This window comes from Lampetra planeri, chromosome 21, assembly GCF_965212315.1.
Source record: "Lampetra planeri chromosome 21, kcLamPlan1.2.h2, whole genome shotgun sequence".
Taxonomy (NCBI): Eukaryota; Metazoa; Chordata; class Hyperoartia; order Petromyzontiformes; family Petromyzontidae; genus Lampetra; species Lampetra planeri.
In genome coordinates, this window is record NC_136127.1 from 12,997,201 (window position 1) to 13,016,556 (window position 19,356).

At 51.6% G+C, this 19,356-nt stretch overlaps 2 protein-coding genes across 2 annotated transcripts; one reads left to right on the top strand and one right to left on the bottom strand.

The window, feature by feature from the left end:
* The first annotated feature begins 3,492 nt into the window (after positions 1-3,492).
* Positions 3,493-15,029, top strand: LOC144724724 (ras-related protein Rab-5B-like). Its single transcript, XM_078604065.1, has 6 exons — positions 3,493-3,658; positions 9,919-10,200; positions 11,937-12,088; positions 12,790-12,912; positions 13,395-13,488; positions 14,058-15,029. The coding sequence occupies exons 2-6, from the start codon at positions 10,020-10,022 to the stop codon at positions 14,165-14,167; spliced, it is 660 nt and encodes a 219-aa protein (XP_078460191.1). The 5' UTR covers positions 3,493-3,658; positions 9,919-10,019; the 3' UTR covers positions 14,168-15,029.
* Positions 15,030-15,729: 700 nt separating this feature from the next.
* LOC144724723 (uncharacterized) lies at positions 15,730-18,277 on the bottom strand. The gene is made up of 2 exons (XM_078604063.1): positions 17,954-18,277; positions 15,730-16,260 (listed from the first exon to the last, which is right to left on the bottom strand). Exons 1-2 carry the CDS (start codon positions 17,992-17,994, stop codon positions 15,933-15,935), a joined length of 369 nt encoding a protein of 122 aa, XP_078460189.1. The 5' UTR covers positions 17,995-18,277; the 3' UTR covers positions 15,730-15,932.
* Positions 18,278-19,356: the final 1,079 nt, after the last annotated feature.

A 19,356-nucleotide genomic window follows, 5' to 3' on the forward strand; every position in this document is an offset into this window, starting at 1 on the left:
GATAAGCCCGGATAAGGCGCGGATGGGAGCCCAGCGTGCGTGCCAGGTGTTATAGGTCACTGCGAGGCTCCATGGCGCTAGGCAGCAGAGGCTCGGAGTGCAGGAATATCGATTGTTGCGCCATTCGACGCTCCCGTGCCCATCCTCCCTGCCCGCACCGACAAGGGTTTGTGGAGTTCGCGGTCAAAACCTGCGAGGCATGGAGGGGCCCTTATCCACGAGCGAAGTGACAAAAGGGCGGTGAAAGTACAAAGGCTTCACAATCATCATCGTCGGCCATGATCTCTCCGCTGCTGGATGAAGACCACCCGAGCCGTCGCCGTCTCTCACGGTGTCGGGATGCGGCGATCCGCACTGCTCCGTCACACCAGCTGACCGCGTCCATCCATCTCCACGGCGGATACAATGTGTGCACATCTTGATTCGTTGTCGTCGTCGCGATCAACCAGTCGATGGGCGTATCGGTGGGGTAAGAAATAATGGCTTTAATATTCGACGGCTCCTACATCAGCAGGTATCCCGTTTACATGGAGAGGTGCCCCTGTGTGGGACATGGCTGTCAGAACGCGGACCTTGGCGAACGCTGCTGAGACAACAGTTTGGGCAGTGGTCAAATAATGAAACTCAATCTGCAATACACTTTACTTTTATAAAGGGCCCTTCGTGCAGAGCATCACAGGGCTCCGCAATCCAAACCACCGGGCAATGAATCCGGTTCAAGGACAAGCGAATGCGCAAACGGCGCGTCTCCCTCCGCGTGTTCACTCGAGAGCGACCCCCACTGCAGCTGCATTCCTGGAGTCACTTGGTCCGCCGAGTAGCAGAGGCAGCTCGCGAGGGACAGCGGCGACTCAAGGTCCCCTCGCCCCTCCCGATTTGAAAACGACTTCTAGGAACTGCCAAAGGTTCAGCGCCCTCTCAGCCCCGCGTGTGTGCGGCGTATCTCGTGCGGGGCGGACAGCGAATGAAGGTTGGGTGGCGGTGGTGGTGGCTGCGCACGTGGCGCTGCCTGTAACCGAGCACTGGAGGCAGCAGCGAGACTTGGTGGATCACCGCACGAGGAGGTGTCATACCCTGGCTCGCCAGGAGAAGGCATTACAGCAAGTGGACTAATCGCCATTTCTTCCCATCTGTACGGGGATTGAGCGAGGCGCGGGTTTTCTCTGGATGTTCCAGTCTCCTCCCGCGTTAACTCATCGTTACTCATCGCTAAAACGTTCTGAAAATGAAATAAATATACCCAATGGGGTAGGGCCTTCCTAAAAAAGAGTCGGACAACTCAGCGTGGGTCTGCTGTATAAATAATGAGAATAAAAATAAAGCCAATGCAATGCTCCTTCAATGGCTGACACTGTGGCATGTGCGGATTGCTTTTAAGCTACGGACATTTATTTTCAATGTTAAGTTTTTTTATCCAGAATTTAAATTTCGACGCCTTGCCTCTCCAACGTAAACATCACGAACCTATATCTGCTTTCCTCTCTGTCTGCTCTGGTGAAGGTCTCTCACTCAGAGAGTGAACTGATATTTTATTCCATTGTTGCTCATGGCAGCAGCGCTGTGGCCAGGAGGTCGATGCCAAGTCGAGATCTGCTGCTCGTCACCACGACCAGAGAGAGTCCGTGTTGTGTGTGGCTGCTGCTCCTCCTCCGTTGAAGGAACGCAGGTCACAGTGGGTTTACTGTGTGGTCCATCGTGTGGGTTGCTTGGCCACAATCGCACTGCTGTGACTTGTGGCTCCAATGGTCCATTCATAAAGTTGTGGTGCAGTATCCGCCTAGTAATAATGTTATGCTGCCCGTTGAGGGTTCCAACAGTGTCTTGGAGGACGAGGAGTGTCACAGCCAGGACGAGTAGGACGATGTGTGGGTCTCGAAAGAGGTGATTATTCTGGAAACGGGTGTTCATGAATAATCCCAGAGATCGTGTTCGCTGATGGACCAGCGCTTTGTTCGGGGTGCCATGATGGCGACAGATCAATCGTCCCCTGGCTGCTGCTGCCGCTGCTGATGGCTGTTCTCGGTGCCGCCTGCCTCGCTCTGCTGCAAGAGCAGCAGCGCAGAGCGACAGTGACGACGCCGCTGCCGCCGCCGCCGCCGCTCACGAGTGGTGCCGCTGCTGCACGATTCGACTGCGACCGATGGCCCCGAGACGAGACGTCTCTCGCCGCGGTAGAAAGTCCTCCAGACGCTTTCTCTCGAGACGCGCGCATGGCGCCATCACGCGGCGCATTTGGGCAAGTGCGTCTCGAGGCGAGTCGAGGCGGCCTGCCAGCGTCGGAGGAGTCGAGCTCCTTGGAGTGAAGGCGACTTCCACCAGCAGTAGCGTGAGCAGGCAATTGCAGGGCTGCACCTTTCCCTCTTAATGAACGTCTCACCGGCTTCGGGGTAAAACGCATTGATCTAGCAGTGAATTGAGCACAGAGGTAGCAAACCGGTTTTGATTCCTTACCCGTACCCGGCCGCACCAGGGTCGCAAACGGGTACCCGTACCCGGCCGTACCCGTACCGGCCGGGTACGGGTAGGGTACGGGTATCGGGTACCTGATTGCGACCTCTGGGATGAAGCCATGTTGTAGGCGCGGGTGGGTTGATTCTAGGAACTTGAATTGTGAGAAGAGACAAGACGTTGGGAAATGAGTGACAAACAGTGACTCACCAGTGACTCACGGCCTACCCGTACCCGCACCCGGCCGCCCTCGTGGTGAGATACCATCCCCGTCAACCCCCTAGCAGTGCCCTCTTCCCTATTACACGACACCAATTGAGACCTGACTGCTCACCCCGTGCCCCTATGAATCTCAACGTGCACCCTACAAAGTCCCACCACAAGGGGGACACACAAATAGACACTTGTGTGTGCCCGTATTGAAACCTCAATGTGCCTGGACAAGAAAAGCGCGGGGGGCACGGAGTGTGTGGGGGGGGGGGGGCACGGAGCGTGTGGCGGGGGGGGCACGGAGCGTATGGGGGGGGGCACGGAGCGTGTTGGGGGGGGCACGGAGCGTATGGGGGGGGGGCACGGAGCGTGTGGGGGGGGGGCACGGAGCGTGTGGGGGGGGCACGGAGCGTGTGGGGGGGGCACGGAGCGTGTGGCGGGGGGGGCACGGAGCGTATGGGGGGGGGGCACGGAGCGTGTGGGGGGGGGCACGGAGCGTGTGGGGGGGGGGCACGGAGCGTGTGGGGGGGGGGGGCACGGAGCGTGTGGGGGGGGGGCACGGAGCGTGTGGGGGGGGGGGGCACGGAGCGTGTGGCGGGGGGGGCACGGAGCGTATGGGGGGGGGGCACGGAGCGTGTGGGGGGGGGCACGGAGCGTGTGGGGGGGGGGGGCACGGAGCGTGTGGGGGGGGGGCACGGAGCGTGTGGGGGGGGGGGCAGCGACGCGCACGGAGAACCTCCGGCGACCGCCCCTCGCCGCTGCCCCCCCCGCAGCGTCATCAGTCAGCGGGAATCGATACCCGCGCCCGCGGAATCGACTGAGACACGATTACGTGAATCGATTTCTCCCGCGACGTCACCGGGCGCGCGCTGATACACGGGGCGCTCCGCCGGAAGTCGCGTGACCCCCCCGGTGACAGCCGCGACCCGCGCCGCCGCCGCCGCCGCCTCCCTCCGCTGCCGCCGCCGCCGCTTGGACCCCGCGCCTCGGCGCCGCTGAGGTGAGCGGCGCCCCCCCCCACCCCGCTTCGTTCCCGGAGCGTCGCGCCGCCCGACCTCTCGGCGGGAGGAACCCTCCTCCGTGGCTCGGGACTGGGGCCGCGCTCGGCGACGTGCGGGCCTCCCCCCTCTGGCTTTGTGCGAAATGGCGGCGCCGCTTGGCGCTCGAGTGGCGCTCGGGGCCGCGAGTCGCGCCGCGTCGCGTCGCTGGAGGCCGCGCGGGGTGCGGGCAGCGTGGTGGTGGTGGTGGGGGTGGTGGTGGTGGTGGTGTCAGGGGGGCAGGAGAGGGGAGGGAGCCTTGCGGCCTAGGGGCTCCTACTTGCCAACCCGCCCTATATCCGGTAGCGCGAGTCGCGCGAGTCCGTAGGTGTGGCGCCTCGCTGCGCGCACACCCCGAGGCACCGAGATGCGAGCTGGGGCACGGTGAGACTCTGTGATGAGACACACTGGGACGTTCTGATGCAGCGAGACGCTGATGCAGCGAGAGAGACGGGTGTGGGACTGAACGGAGAGTGAGATGCACGGATACTTAGTGGGATACCAACACTGTGGTGGTGATGGTGATGATGATACCCGCGAGGGGGTGAGCTGCTGACGGCGAGAGAGACTCCGTGTTGGGGTTGGGGGGTACAGGGCGCGAGAGACTCCGAGACCCGAGTTGGGACCCATCGACAAGAGACCGAGGAGAGGCACTCTGAGACGCGGCTCCTCGGCGTGCGGTGTGCGTCTGGTGGTGGGATTTAACCCGCGCACCATCTGACGCTTCGTAAATCTCGACCCAATTAATTCGCATGTTGGCACATCCCGTTGTCAATCCACTGCTGGATGAAGCCCTTGCATCTGTGGGGAGTTACAGCTGAACTGCTTCTGGGTGCCCTCCAACGTTTGGCTAAAGCGCACTGCCTGGCGCGGGCCGGTTTAGGTGAAACAACCACGACTGTGACCCAACTTCGTCCCGTCGAGTAACAAGTTTATCGGATGATCGAGACTTTTATTTCGCAAGCGTCAACGGGTTTGTTTAACGTCACCGCAATCCTCTCCAACATCAAACGTCGTCTGGTGATGGCTGCTACGTTACCAGTTGTGCAACAAGGGCAATTAGCTAACGCAACATTCGTCAATGACACGGCCGGGCGTCTTTAAAAGGAAAAATGTATATGCGACGTTTCGGTCAACGGCCCTTCTTCATAGTACGTAAATGACGACCAAATAGTTTACTTATCCGAAATGAGGGCAAGTTAATCCGCGATGGAGCAGAGAAGACTGTTTCCCCAAATGCCCCCCCCCCACTGCCCACTACGATAAACTCTGTCGCAGTTAATGACGAGAACGTTTCGGAAAGCCCCGAGGTGGAGTTTCGTTTTCCTTCTCTTCGCTGAGCGAGCGAACGTCAAAGTCGCTCGCTCAGCGCGAGCGGCGCGTCCCCAGGTGGGGAGGCGTGGATTTGCACGAGACATCGGTGAGCCCAGCCAGGTCACGGGGTAGAGTTCGAGCCAGGCACGGGGGCCTGGGCACGACGCGTCGGCCCGCGGGTTGTCCGAGTGGTGGCATCCGCACCTTGGACGCGACGCACGCGTGGTGCGAAAGTCTAAAGTGCAACGGGCTGGAGACCCGCGCCACTGCGACATCGTCGCAGGGACAGAGTTGATGATCTTTTACTGGTAGGAACCTCCTGGTTACACCAGCCCACAGAGGATTATTGTGTCCGTCCGTCGTGCATCCAAAAATGGGAGGGGTGGGGAGGGGCTGGGTGTGGGGGGTGGGAGGGGTGGGGCTGGGTGGGGAGGGGAGGGGCTGGTCACCCCTTGGTGCCCTTATAAAACTCAACGTTTAACTTACGCCGGCTTGTGCCCGCCCTCACAGTCGGGCATATTTGCGGAATACACCACGCCGCCGTTGACCCTGGCCATTGACCGAGCAACCCAACGTTCCTACCAGCTCCCTCCGCAGGAATGTGTTTGGCGTTTCTCTATTGCGCCGCTTTTGCCGACCGTCTGTCGCTGTCAACACAGAACAATAACAGCGGTGGTAATCAAAGTAGTTGCGTGACCTCTTCAGGCATAGAAGCCTCGTCGACTTTGAGGCTCATTCTCCAGGCGCGTCCAGCTGAATTGTCATGTTATAACTAAGAGTTTCTTTTTCTGGAAGGAGTCTTTAACTTTTGTCGGTAGTACCCAGAGAACTCCCTCTGTCGCATATGAATAGCACTCCGAAGGTCCACACAGCGTCCCCTGAACCAACTTGCTGTGCTGCCAACTGCTGGCCACTAGGCAAGCTGGCGGGTGTGGGAGTGTTGTTACATTTCGGTGTGAGCCACCAGAGTCTTGCCTCCACAGACGCGCGCCATCCTACTCTGGCTGACCGTCCAGGTTTGCTTCTCCCGCAAGTTGATTGGATGGTGTCTGTACATCACTCCTAATGTACGTGTTTATTAATGACTGTAGGTGATGGTGCCAAATGTATTCTGACACTAAAGAGAGCAGTTTATACTTCATACACAATGGACAAGATAGAATCAAGGTTTAGTTTGTATACCTTGATGCGACGTTAAGTGCTGTATCTGCTTGTTAATGCTCGTATTTATATGTTGTGCACATGCAGGCGAGTGGATGTGAGGAGGATGTTGTGCCTTGGACTTTTCCGTATTTTATTGTCCAAGAGTTTGCTTCTTTCCCATTGATCATTCATCATGATGGACGTGCATCTTGTCAGAGCCAAAGACAACCGTCCCTCTTCCACAAGGGTTGAGAATTTCACCTTTGTCGTTTCCTGATTCTTTAATTGGTCATAAATTACTACACACTTGGCATTCGTACAGCCATTTACAAATAACTAAAGCCCAGCCAGAACTGTTTAAAGTGTAACCCCAGCCAACCCAATCCTGAGCTCTTAACTAGAGCGGTTGCCATACAATAGCGCCACACCGAAACTGCGTCACTCTTCATGACATGCCACTGACGTCACAATCAGGGCAGGTTATTCAACTGGTGGCAAGTGCTCGTGGAGTGGCCCCCCGAGACACGACGATGCAAAGGAGATTGAGGAGAGATTTGAGACGTGAAGACAAGGTAGTCGCATTGGTGTTCCTGTAAAGGGCTTGTTATGTCACGAAGCCATTCGACGTCATAACACGTGACATCGCGCATCCCACCAGAATACACCAATGCCGCTCGCTACAGCGTCACGTTGTGTACTCCAGCACCACTACTCACCTTTGTGTGATTGCACTCTTAAGTGGAATGTTCCACTAGTTTGCCATTTAACTCCTGAGTTCAGGAATACAAGTAGGGCACCAATTCTAAAACTTAAAATTATTCATTATTTATTTTTCAATAACAGTTTCCAAAATAAATTATTGATTTCAATTGTCAAGGAATTCATCGTGAAATCCAGTTCAGTTTTAGTAATAGTTGCATTGACTAATGCAACCGCACAGCCCGTTCCAAAGTGATTGGTCACTTGGCGATACAGAATGTATCTAAACAAACTTGCAGACCTTTTTTTATCCACTGCTGGATCGAGGCTTCCCTAAACTGCGTGGATCGTGAGTCCTCTTTAACTATACTTCACTATGCTGGTCAGAGCAAGTTGGTAAACCAATAATCAATTCGGTTTTTATGAAATGTGTACGTCGTCCATAATGCTAAACAATTACAAATCCTTATTAACCGTGGTGTAACCATGACCGCGTCACCACGGGGTTTGCAATACCAAGTGTTCCTATTTGGTGTGTAGGTGCATCGCCGCTTTTGGCAAGTCCGTTGCGGTTTGCATCGTAAATGTTTCCGTGCGGGTGTCTGGTGTTTCAGGGCGGGAGCCAACGAAGGCGTGCTCGGTGTGTCGCAGGAGTCGTGTTTTCACACTGAGGGTTGTTCCGGACGTTGAAGGCAGCCCGGGCCACTTTGGCGCAGTGAAGTGGCAAGGGGGGTGGCACGAGGCGCTCTGTAAACTCGACGGAGACCTTTGAGACCTGCAGCGCGTTACCGACTTGTCGCCGTAATCGTCACGTGTTTTCAGTTGTTCGAGAAATTGTTATTTTCCGCTCTACGCCTGTATAGAAAATTACTCCTGTGCTTTTGCAATCTGAAGCCTCTGGCGTTACAACGCTCGTGTTGTGCGAGGCTGTGTGGGTTGTGTTTTTTTAAGTAGCCGGTCTCCCCTTCATTGTGCTGACCGTGTGTTTGTGACTGTTGCTGTTCAGTCGTTTTTTTGTTAGTTTCCTGGTTTGTAAAGCGATTGCAGTGCATTTTTGTTTCTCTAAAATAATTACTAAGCAATTATATTTTTACACAATAATCCCGGCACTGTAACAGAGACGGTGGCAGGGCGGTGGTGGTGCGCGCCTGTGGGTGTCATACCCTGGCTTGCCAGGAGAAGGTGGTACAGCGAAATTGTGGCTTTATCTCCATCTGTTCCTTCTGTATGTATGTATGTTGAACTTCTTTCGCATCGTACCGAGCCAAGCACGCTATGGGTTCAGTGTTGCCCTCTCAAACGTGTGCCGGTTTTCTCCGGGTGTTTCCGTTTCCTCCCATGTATAAATGCTCATTAATTAGCAGAAAACATCCAAATATATAGAGGATTGCAGAAATTGGGTAATTTATGGCACCAGCTCACCACCTGGCTGCCATCCGGCTTGTTTTTGGTTCCTCAGCATTATGAGATGCAGTTTGCATGACACATGCTCTATAGCACGAAATATTATTATTATTATTGTCGTGAAGGTTTTTGTTTAAATATGCGTAGAGTTTTCATACCCCATCTTAATCGTCTTATAAGCATTCACACAGTGTAATAATGCAGAGACGTGGAGCGTTGGGGTATAAACTTTCTTGGGCCATTCTTGTAATGCGAATGGTTTCACTGCTCTGTCACCATTCCAAATAGATTATATCACGCACAACCGGAATACAGTTAGGGAAATCGTTTTGTTTTTAGTCTTCGTCAAATGCGATGGCTGGCCGCGAGATCGACTTTCCCAATGCCACAGTGCTCGGGCAGTTCCTGCAAATCGTCCCCAAAGTGCCCTTTCCTAGCAACTGCGTCGTCAAGCCAAGATCTAATTGGGGAAAACGTAACATATTATTTTTTAAATAACAACTTGGTCACATCCCGTTTTGAGTTTGTTGTCGCTGCTGCTGTTTTTCTGTGTTCGGCACGAACGTGGTCGCAGTGTTTTGTAGATTAAGTTGGCAACACCGTGTGCAGAATTGGAAGCGTTTTTATGAAGAGCAAAAGGGCCGGGGCATTTCACTTTCCACAACCCCACACGGCTCTGCGCTGTGCCACCTGAACTTTTGTTAAGAGCTGTGGTGCCCCTTGTGCTGCACTCGAACCGAGCTCTCACGTTACCGTGGGGATAACGATCTGTCTCCTCGATAACGGGCTTCCGTGTGAGGTTGTGCCTTTACATGAAGAGTGAAACTCGGCTCACGCGGAATACAGAAGTTTGTGTCATAATGTGTTGTCATGTTGAGCGCATTTCCTTCATAAATGGAAAATGAAATGCAAGGAACTGCGATTGTTGCCATGCAACCCAAAGTGTTGGGGCCATATCGTAAACTCCTGTAATCTGTGCTCCTTCAACGGAGGAGGAATGGGAAAACAACCCAAACTCTCTCCTGATCCTTCCTCGTGGCTAGCAGACCTCAACATATAACTCTTGAAATACATTTGCCATCATACGCAAGAATAGAATAAAAAGGAACGTGAATGTAATGTAAAGGTTCTTCCTCGGCAGACATCTGCGATGCACCTTAGAGGTATATTTACTCCTAGACTTGACTTGTTAGAAATGTTTAAGCTCATAATTTACATGGCCAGCACTTTTGTCAATCCACTGCTGGATGAATGATTCTGCTGTTACACATTAACCACAATTTTAAATGAAAGAGAATTTAACTCATCAAATCGTGACGCTGAATCGCACAGTTCAGTAGCTAATTTCGAAATATAGCAGCAGCCCCACACCTCCTTGTCCACCTCCCCACTTAACCCACTCATCCACTTGCCCACCCACCTGTCTGCCTGTCCACTTACCACCTCACCACTTGTCCACCTGCCCAGCTGTCCCCTTACCCACCTACCTACCCATCCATGCCAACTGACGGGCGCATTGTCTGCAAATCAAGGCAGTGGGCGCGTTTCGTAAGACATGGGTGGCTGGTTTGGAGTGTTGCGCGCGGGTTCGACAAACACCTCTGTCACGGCACGAGTGAAAGACGGCATTTTTGCGGTGTTATTGGTGATGTCTGCTGCGCAGAAACCACTCGCGGTCAGGAGCTGTAACCGCGGACCGGCCGACCGTGCGAGCCGCCCGCCCGCGAGCGACACAGCAGCGAGAGCTCCGTAGCCGCGCTAGGCATGGCGGCCAGAGGGGCCACGGCCCGCACCAACGGCACCACGGCCGGCGCGCTGGCGTCCACCAGCAAGATCCTGCAGTTCAAGCTGGTGCTCTTGGGAGAGTCGGCGGTGGGGAAGTCGAGCCTGGTGCTACGCTTCGTCAAGGGGCAGTTCCACGAGTACCAGGAGAGCACCATCGGCGGTGAGGGAAACCGGCGTCACTGACGGAGCTTGGAAAGTTGGGGGGGATGATTGGGATGTGATCAGGGCTGTGGCCCAGACGGCGTTGGCTCGGTGGGTTGTTCTGAAAGGGTTTAGGGCGAGCACACTTCTCAACTACGCTTGAGAGCATTTGTGGAGAGGGGGACTGTGACTCGTAAAGATGATCCAATATGAGCAAACCTGTAGTGTCAATTTGTGTTGCCATTCGAGACTTATCCTTTTCAAAACCAGAACAGATTTAGTCAAGGCCTGTTACCCTTAGCCTTGAACAAACCAAACTAAAAAGCACTGTTCGCAAAGATGCAAATGCGTTTGATCAAACAGCTGCCTTGTTGCATTTCATATTGCCAATGAAACCCTTCTGATGACAAACACATTTTTTAGAGCATTTAATAATTCATGCATGCGCATGCTTTTCAAAAGTAACTGATTATGAAAATGTGTTTAATTTCGGTGGACGATGGATATTATGGATAACGATTATTGACAACCTTGGTAAAGTTTTGAAAATTTGAAACCGCAGCAGTTGTAACGCCCCGTCAATTCCTTCTGATTATAAATGACTGCAGTGTATGCGGTTGGGAGCATCTCAGGTGTAAAGGTGCGCTGCCTAATAATGTCCTCGTATGTCGCGTCATCTGCCCTTTTATGCCCGTCGTGGCAATGGCAGAGCACAAGCACTGTGGATGTCCAATTGCTTTAATGAACTCCGTTCTTATCACGTTGCCCGGGGGAGTTTGCCCGTCTCGCAAATGCCGTCTTGGGCCCTCCGGTGGTAATTAAGTATGATGCATTATGTTCACTTGCAGTTACCATGCAAATTAGTGCTTTCAGTTGGTATTTTTAGCCAAGATGGCTGTTTACGTGTTGTTTTTTGCATCGCCCGTCGCACCATGTTAGTGCCAAGATGAGTAGGACTGTTGAGATGCCATCGGTGGTGCAGGGCAGAAGGGGTTCAGGGAAACCGAGCGAGAGATGGGCGCATGCAGTGGATTTGGATATGAGGACAGCAATAGACACAATAGAAGCACATGGAGACAGGGAGTCTGAGCAGCTGACTCAATTCAATGAGACCCTTTTCTTGGGATAAGAATCTCTAATATTTGTCTATGAACAAAACCAAATCCTCTGTGATGGCAGAGATAAACAATCTCATTGTGAAACATTGTGGTAGCAACATCCTTAAGCCTTTCGCATGATGGCCTTCAATGAGGTCCGTCTCGCAAAGCTCCCACACTCGGTCTTCCCTTAGGAGTTGTGCTTTGAGTCGTTGTGCACGGGGCTGCTTAGGGCTTGCCTGGATTCAACCAAATTAATTGCCCAAAAAAAAACATTCGACTGCGGTGATCTTATTTTGTAGTCATCGGTGAACATGGCTGAGACCAGTGACACGCTAAGTCTTCTTGCAAATGGCTGGAAGTCTTCTCGTATACATATATAGCCACTGACCAATTGTTGGTCTTCGTCTGTGCACTGCAATATATTTAGTATCCTAGCCTGCATGTTTATTCACACTACAGTAGTTTATTTCAATTCGTCATAATCGTACTTTGATATTTAGTGGAAGTCACCGTAATGCTTGATGAAGTTTGTCATCGTTGACTACAGTAACAAAACACTTGGCTGACGAATATTTTTGTCGCTAATATTGTTAAACGCTGGCATGGAGGAGGGGGTGACTGCAATTGCGAGATAACAGCTGTGGGCCGTGTGCAGCGGCGTTCCTGACGCAGACGGTGTGCCTGGAGGACACGACGGTGAAGTTTGAGATCTGGGACACGGCTGGGCAGGAGCGCTACCACAGCCTGGCGCCCATGTACTACCGCGGAGCGCAGGCGGCCATCATCGTTTATGACATCACCAACCAGGTCCAGCCCCGCTCGCTGCCAGCACTACCGACGCGCCCATCGCCACAAACGAGACCGTAACACCTGTTGACCACTGCAGGCCGTGCCACTGTAATCTTCGCTACCATCATAATTACACCCATCGCCACCAAAAAGTGACCCAACACTCGTCAACACCACAGCCAGCACAACCAAAAACATATCCACCACTTCCAGACCCACCACCACATCACTGCCAAGGTGACAACAATTGTCACCAACACACTTAGGGTCTATGTTGATTTCTGTGTATTTTCTATGTTCAAGGCCTCAGTGATGGTTCTAGCACCCAGTAAACCTGGGACACCACATAATGCGGGAAGGTGGCTCTTACATCCACACCCCGAGTGTAAAGCTCCATGAGTGGGATGCGACTAAGCAGACCTTGGAGGTCAACTGTTCACATTGCAACTGCTGCAAGAATATGGCAGAAGGAAGTGATGGTGAGGTGTAGTGTGGTGAGATCATTGGCATTGCCTGTAGAACTGAGTGCCCTTCCCTGCCACCCCACAAGCAGTTGCGTTTGAAAGTCGGATCAGCGGGTGGAGTGGTGGTACACAGTGGGCACTGGTGTTCTTTCGTGAGGCATGATAGATCCCCCTGTGTACAATGTCCACTTTTGGTAATCACAACGCAAAAACACGTGGAATTCATTCTGTGCCACGTCTGCGTGCTCTATGCAGGACACGTTCTCTCGTGCCAAAACCTGGGTGAAGGAGCTGCAGAGACAAGCCAGCCCCAACATCGTCATCGCACTCGCCGGGAACAAAGCCGACCTCGCCAGCAAGCGGATAGTGGAGTTCGAGGCGAGTATTTGTGTATGCATGTTGAACTCCTTTGACACCGGACCTGGCCGACCGTGCTAATTGAAGGTGGGAGTCTGGGTCTGCCCTGAGAGCGTCGGTGGCTTGGTAATAGAGTATGGCTTATCGTGGTGGCTGTGGTATTAGTGTGGCAATTGAGTCTAGTCTGCCATAGTGAGGGAGTGGTAATTACAGTTTTTGTAAGAGACTGATATTGGGCCACGGTGTGTTGTGCCACACCGATTTCTTGGCACCTTATTGGTGTGCACTCCAACCCTGCTGCACGTGGCTGCCGAGCTGCCCAACACACGGCCGTCCACGTTGTCAGGAACTGTCACCGACGGCGAGGGCGAGAAGGTGAAAAGAAAACGGCCGATTGAACTCAAATGTTACATGGAAAATCGAGTGTTTTGAATATTGACTTTGTGATGGCAAAACACAAAGAAGGTGCTGTGGAATACTGACACTGGTTTTGCCGTCGGCAGGAGGCGCAATCGTACGCGGACGACAACGGACTCTTGTTTATGGAGACGTCGGCGAAGACGGCGATGAATGTCAATGATATATTCTTGGCAATAGGTATGGTCCCTGATCACTTTATTCTCGTTACTGTATTGAGGAGACTCTTAAAGGTGTTTTGTAAAATGTTAGCTTCCTTATGTAACACGTGTTGTAATTGAGTGTTAATGGCTATATATGAAATACAATCGGTATATTTTACATTTGCCCTCTGCAGCTCTCAACCTCCCACATGCAGTGGCCACCCATCCAAGTGCTCAATCCTGCTAAGCTTTTGAGATCTGATACAAATGACCAATTCACTTGGAATGCATGACAGTGAAATATATTCGTAATATTGAAACATGTAGAAATATTTCAAATATGCCATGCGGGCATGTTCTGAAAGAGTCTTGCAACTCGTTGAGGCTTCTAATGGATAGTAAAGGAAATTAAGTTAACATTGTCACTTCCCCAATGTTATCCGAATTGTGCTATCGTCGTCATGTGACAAAGTGCTCCTTATCTCTCGCAGAGCAGTGTAACCCTCCGTGTTAGGGAATTGTCCACAGAAGCGGATATCACAGAGCCAACTTTTGAAATCCCAGAAAACGCAATGCTTATTGTTCTTCTTCGTTGTTACGTTGCAGCCAAAAAGCTGCCACGGAGCGAGCCACCGGGCACAGGCACAAAAACACCGGGTACGGTGCCGGTGGTCATTGGACCAGACAGCCACCAGAGGAGGACCTGCTGCAGTTAACTTGGTGCCGACATCACCACCACCGGCACGCACCCCGCACCGTCACCACCACGTCTGTCTGCAAGCAACCGCCCCGGCGCAATCGGCCAGCCGGCGCGTCGGTCGGCAAGGGTTTCCTCGTTTGAATCTTGTTTAAAATAAAAACTCGATGTAGAAAAATCATCCTGTTATTAAATTTGCAAAAGAAGTTTTGGCATTTGTATCTTGATGAGGGCTGATGTACGAGGACGTTTTTTGTATTGGTCAAGTGCTGTCAATGATCAGCTCTTAACGATTGTTTTGTTTTCAGGATATGTACAAGTTGCAATATGAAACAGTTCTGTGCATGCATTAACAATAGTCATAACATTACCGGTTATTAACAGCATAACAGTGTAGCCAACCTCATTGTGCATTGGTGAAACTGGAACGCGAGTTGGATTTTTTTTGTCGTTCATGACGGGTGTGGCAGGGCGACTTACGCTCTCCAATTCAGTCTCTGCAGACGAGGATCTGGTGTAATAGTTGTGGCAGGAAAAATCGGAGGTTGTCTTGTCTGCTGCTCATGCAGGGTTTATGCCGATTTGTTCATGGAATATCCTCCCTTTTCTCACCGTCACTTGAAAGAGCAGGTTAATGGATTGGTGCCTGTTATTCCACAGTAGAAATCTGATTTGTACATAGGCCACCCACTGATGTCCAATTACATCTCCAGGCAAATCCTGTGTAGTCTTAAATCATGGACCACGTGTAGTTACTTTAAGGTGGCTTCATTAGAATTTAACGAGTTAGATTTTTCTGTATACAATAAATTTAATTCATGAATTGTTACAGAAATGTTTGTTCCTGTTTAGTGCACTATAAAATGTTTTCTGAAATCCAATGAATTCTGGTGCCGAACTTCATTCTTCTGTCATCCACTGTTAGATGGTGCTGCTGCCAAGGTTGATTACAAAGAGCTAAAGGATTTTAAAAGCCAATCTTGTATTACAGCAAAATAACTATGAACTGCATGGCTTATTGGGGAGTTTGTTGAACAGAGTTAATTTATTCTGGGGCCATATTGTTCTTTATATGAAATCCACAAAGTAGTGTTCACTGCTTTAGTATCAAATGGGTAAGGAACTACTATGCTATTAGTGATTTCACTTCAGTTTTACTGGAACTAAATTGGTGTTCTTTTCCACCACCTATTGCTGGCCATGATGGAAAATCCAAAGAGGTCACGGGTAAAAAGTGTTTAATACAAAATTGACCTGCACAGTTTAAAAGGCAAGGGTAACACAACCTTTGACAATTGGTTTGTCCCATGACACGCACATTTCCATAGCCAACGTCACATTATTAGTTACCAAGTGGTTTGTTTTCACGTTCAGCACATTGGAGCCCCTTGTATCGTGACTGCGCAAAGTTGGTTAGGTTCATATTCAGTCTCAAAACGTTTATGCAGGAAAGTTAAGTAAAAACACGCTTTAAAATGTTAATTAAAAATTATTGGCCAATTCAATATTGCGAACTACATCAGCATCAAGTCGCATCAGAAGTCACGGTAAATTCACCACCCGTGTGCATTGCCCCCAAAATAAAATCAGATTAAAAGGAAAGCGATCTGGATCGCGGGAGGTAGGGTTTGGTTACACGTTTTCGCACGACTTTATCATCACCCTTTGTTGCCTAAACGCCCATGTGAATGTGTCGATGCCATTTGAAAGAGTTGAGGCAGTTTTTTTTTTTAACACCACTTTCAAAATCCCCCCCTAGTTAAAACGTGTAAAGTCTTTTGCGGTCAAAGCTGCACAAGTGGAAACTCCTCCGGGCCTTCCCCCTCGCGGCCCCGCGAGTCTCGGCGTGCATCCCCCGCGGCGTTGCGGTTGCGAATCCAACGCAGGAACGCCGCGAGGACGCGACTCAGAAACCCCGGCGGACGCGTGGCGACCGCCGCCGCCGAGTCGCAGCGATGCGGCGGAGCTCCCACGATGCCGCCGCCCTCCTCGGCCTCCGACAGGGCCCCAAAGAAGGTGATGGAGGAGGGGTCCGCCTCGGGGTGCGAACGCGGGTCGCATAGCTCCAAGACGCAGAAGGCATCCTGGTCCCCTTCCTCAGCCGCCTCGCCGCTGCACGGATATGGGAGGGCAAAGGTCACGAGTTGTCACCTTTACAAGTCGGCACCCAAGGGTTTATGCATCGGCAACGTCAGTGTCATGGGGCGCGGTGGCACGAGATGTGGACCAAACTTTCAATTTGCAGTTAGACGTATCCACTTGTAAACCCAGGCACGTTAGTGGATTCTGACAATATTTAGAAAACAAGTGCAAAACACTAATTTGGTATGAAAGTGTTACAGTTCACAAGTTCGTCACATGGTAAACGAAAATTGTAATTCAGTTATTTCCCAATCAAGTCGAAAACCAAGTTGTGTTTGTATGCAGTGATGAGGCCTAGACCGCCAACTCACTGCACCTGAGGCCCCTTGTGTTGAAACAATCCTCCAGGCGGTGCCAATCGCCACTTTGCACCCCCCCCCCCCACACACACAGCACACCCCACACAGCACACCCCCCCCCCCCAACACACAGCACCCCCCACACACACAACACACCCCACACAGCACACCCCCCCCCACACACACAGCACCCCCCACACACCACCCCCCACACACACAGCACCCCCCACACACACAGCACCCCCCACACACCACCCCCCCACACACCACCCCCCCACACACCACCCCCCACACACCACCCCCCCACACACCACCCCCCACACACCACCCCCCCCCACACACACACCCACCCCCCCACACACACAGCACCCCCCACACACACAGCACCCCCATCAATTCGCGTGGTTCGCGTTCCCACTTCATCGCGCACTGCAGTCGGACCGTGTGAGATTTGGCGGCTTCGTCGCGGCTCCACGGGCAGAGTCTAAAACTAAAAGCCAAATCTTCCATCTTGCTCCGTTGTTGCATCCTTAACCAGCAGATGAAATGCACCCATTGTGCGAGGGCTACCGGTTTGTCGAGTTCTCATCAAATAGGCTGCGCGCCCCAGTCTGTACCAATCGCGATTGAAACTGCGTTACTTTATTTACATTTGTAAAGTATGTGAAGTTTTGGGGCAGTGCCCCCTTTAGGCGCACGAGTGAAACACCACCACGCTGGTTGTTAAACGCGCGGAGTTCAGCTCCAATATCTACAATTTCTGGTTGCCTATCGGAGGCAGTTTAAACTTTTAAATCCACGTGCCCTGCAGAAAATAACGATAATTATCAGATGACCAATAATAGAGTACAATGTAATGTAATTTTACGAATGGAGTGCAAGTTAATTGCATTACGATATACAGTTGCTGCAAGTAACTTGCGAAAGATCGCAAAAAAATTCAAGGCGGTCGTGACTAAAAGTTGAACACGGCTACCCCCACCCCATCACCTCCGCGGGGGTGAATAAGTCGACCACCTTGAGACAACAGTACTTCTCGTTTGGTCAAAATTGCCTCGTCATGGGAATGTGGAACTTCCAGCAAGCTGGCTCACGGGAACTGCACCAACGCGCTCGCCAACTCCACTCGATCGGCCATCATCGTCTCTAACACTGCTGGAGGAATTCCTCGCCAATGGATCCATCTCCCACGGCCTCGCGATGTGACAATCCAACCCAGCAGCACCCGCACAGAGAGCTCCAATTACATCGCTCCGTCTCCGCGGTGGAGGAGCTCGCGGGCGCATTAAGTTGGCATCGATTTTTTTTTTACAAATTAATTATGAATTTTTCTAATTCACATTCCCTCCGGACAAAAGGCTCACCTCGCCGAAGCGTAGTTGTGGACGTAGAGCGATGAAGCCATGCAGATCACAGGCGTGCCCAAGTATGGACGAATGGAGTTTTGCGTCGGACACAAAAGTTTCACGAAATTTGAGTTCCAGCCGATTTCAAAGGCTGGCAACCCCCCGTAGTCGCAGTCCACGTGCGCTGCCAAATAGAAATGTCCACGTGCTTTGCGAGCAGCGCTGTACAATGCTTCTAAAACAAAAACGTTCTTCCAAGTCGAAGTGTTTTGTAGCGATTGTCTCTCCCAGCTGACCGGGACCGGCGAGGAGGAGGAGGAGGCGGGGGAGTCCGGGGGCTGTGGCCGCCACATTTTATTCTCCCGCCACCTCCACGCGGCGTTGCCAGGACAGAGGTTTCTCTCTCTCACACACAAACTCATCTCACTCGAGTTCACACGTTCGCACGGAATCTTAAGTTGGCTGGCCATAGCATGAATGTTTTCAACTTGAGCAAGTTGCTCACTCGGTCGGTGCCGATTTTGGTAAGTCGCCATCTAGCAGTGGATCGATCCTGGCTGGTGGATGACAACAGAGGGTTTTTCCCTCGGGTCTGGCACCGCGCGGCCCCTTCCCTCGCTCCAGGCTCCGCCCTCTGTGTGGCCCCACCCCCGAGGTTTGCCGGTCTCTGGCTCTTAGTCTTTCCAAAAACTCAACACCGTTCCTCAATCACAGTGTTACCTTTAAAAGATAATAATACAAATATCACTGTTTCATTGCTTTGATGACTTTATTTTGGTGATTTTCGAAAAGTTTTTTGGTTTGGCCATGTTTGTTTGTTGTAGTACGGAGTTAGACTGATGGCCTTAATCTAAGTTGTCTTGTGGTTGTTGTTGTTGTTTGACTTGCATTCCACTGGGATTTTTGCACACAGTGTTGGTGTGCGGTGCTTTTCCTGCAATATTTTGCTGTCTTTTCTTGGATTTTCTGTTTGCACATATTCACTTTAAGATGTTTTCTTGTTCTTGTTTTTTGTTTGTTGCGGTTGCACCCGATTCAAGAGCCGAATGGCTCACAGGGCTTTACCTAATACATGAATGAAAATAATAAAATAATAATAATAAAACATAATAAATGTATTCTCACGACGTTTCGGCCACAACGCAAGCAGCCGTCCTCAGGTGAAGAACAGGAGTCTCATTCAGACGCTTGCGTTGTGGCCGAAACGTCGTGAGAATTATTTTATTATGTTTTATTTTTATGATTTTATTATTTCCATTCTACGTGACTTTACCGAAAGAACCAAGAAGATGAATCCCTGCAGTCACGAAAGCTTTAAATCGAAAATTAATAAATGAACTTGAACTTGGACGTTTCGGGTAATGGCCCTGGAAATGTTCTTCAAAGCACACTCCAGAAGCTCGTCGAGACCCCGCCCGTCA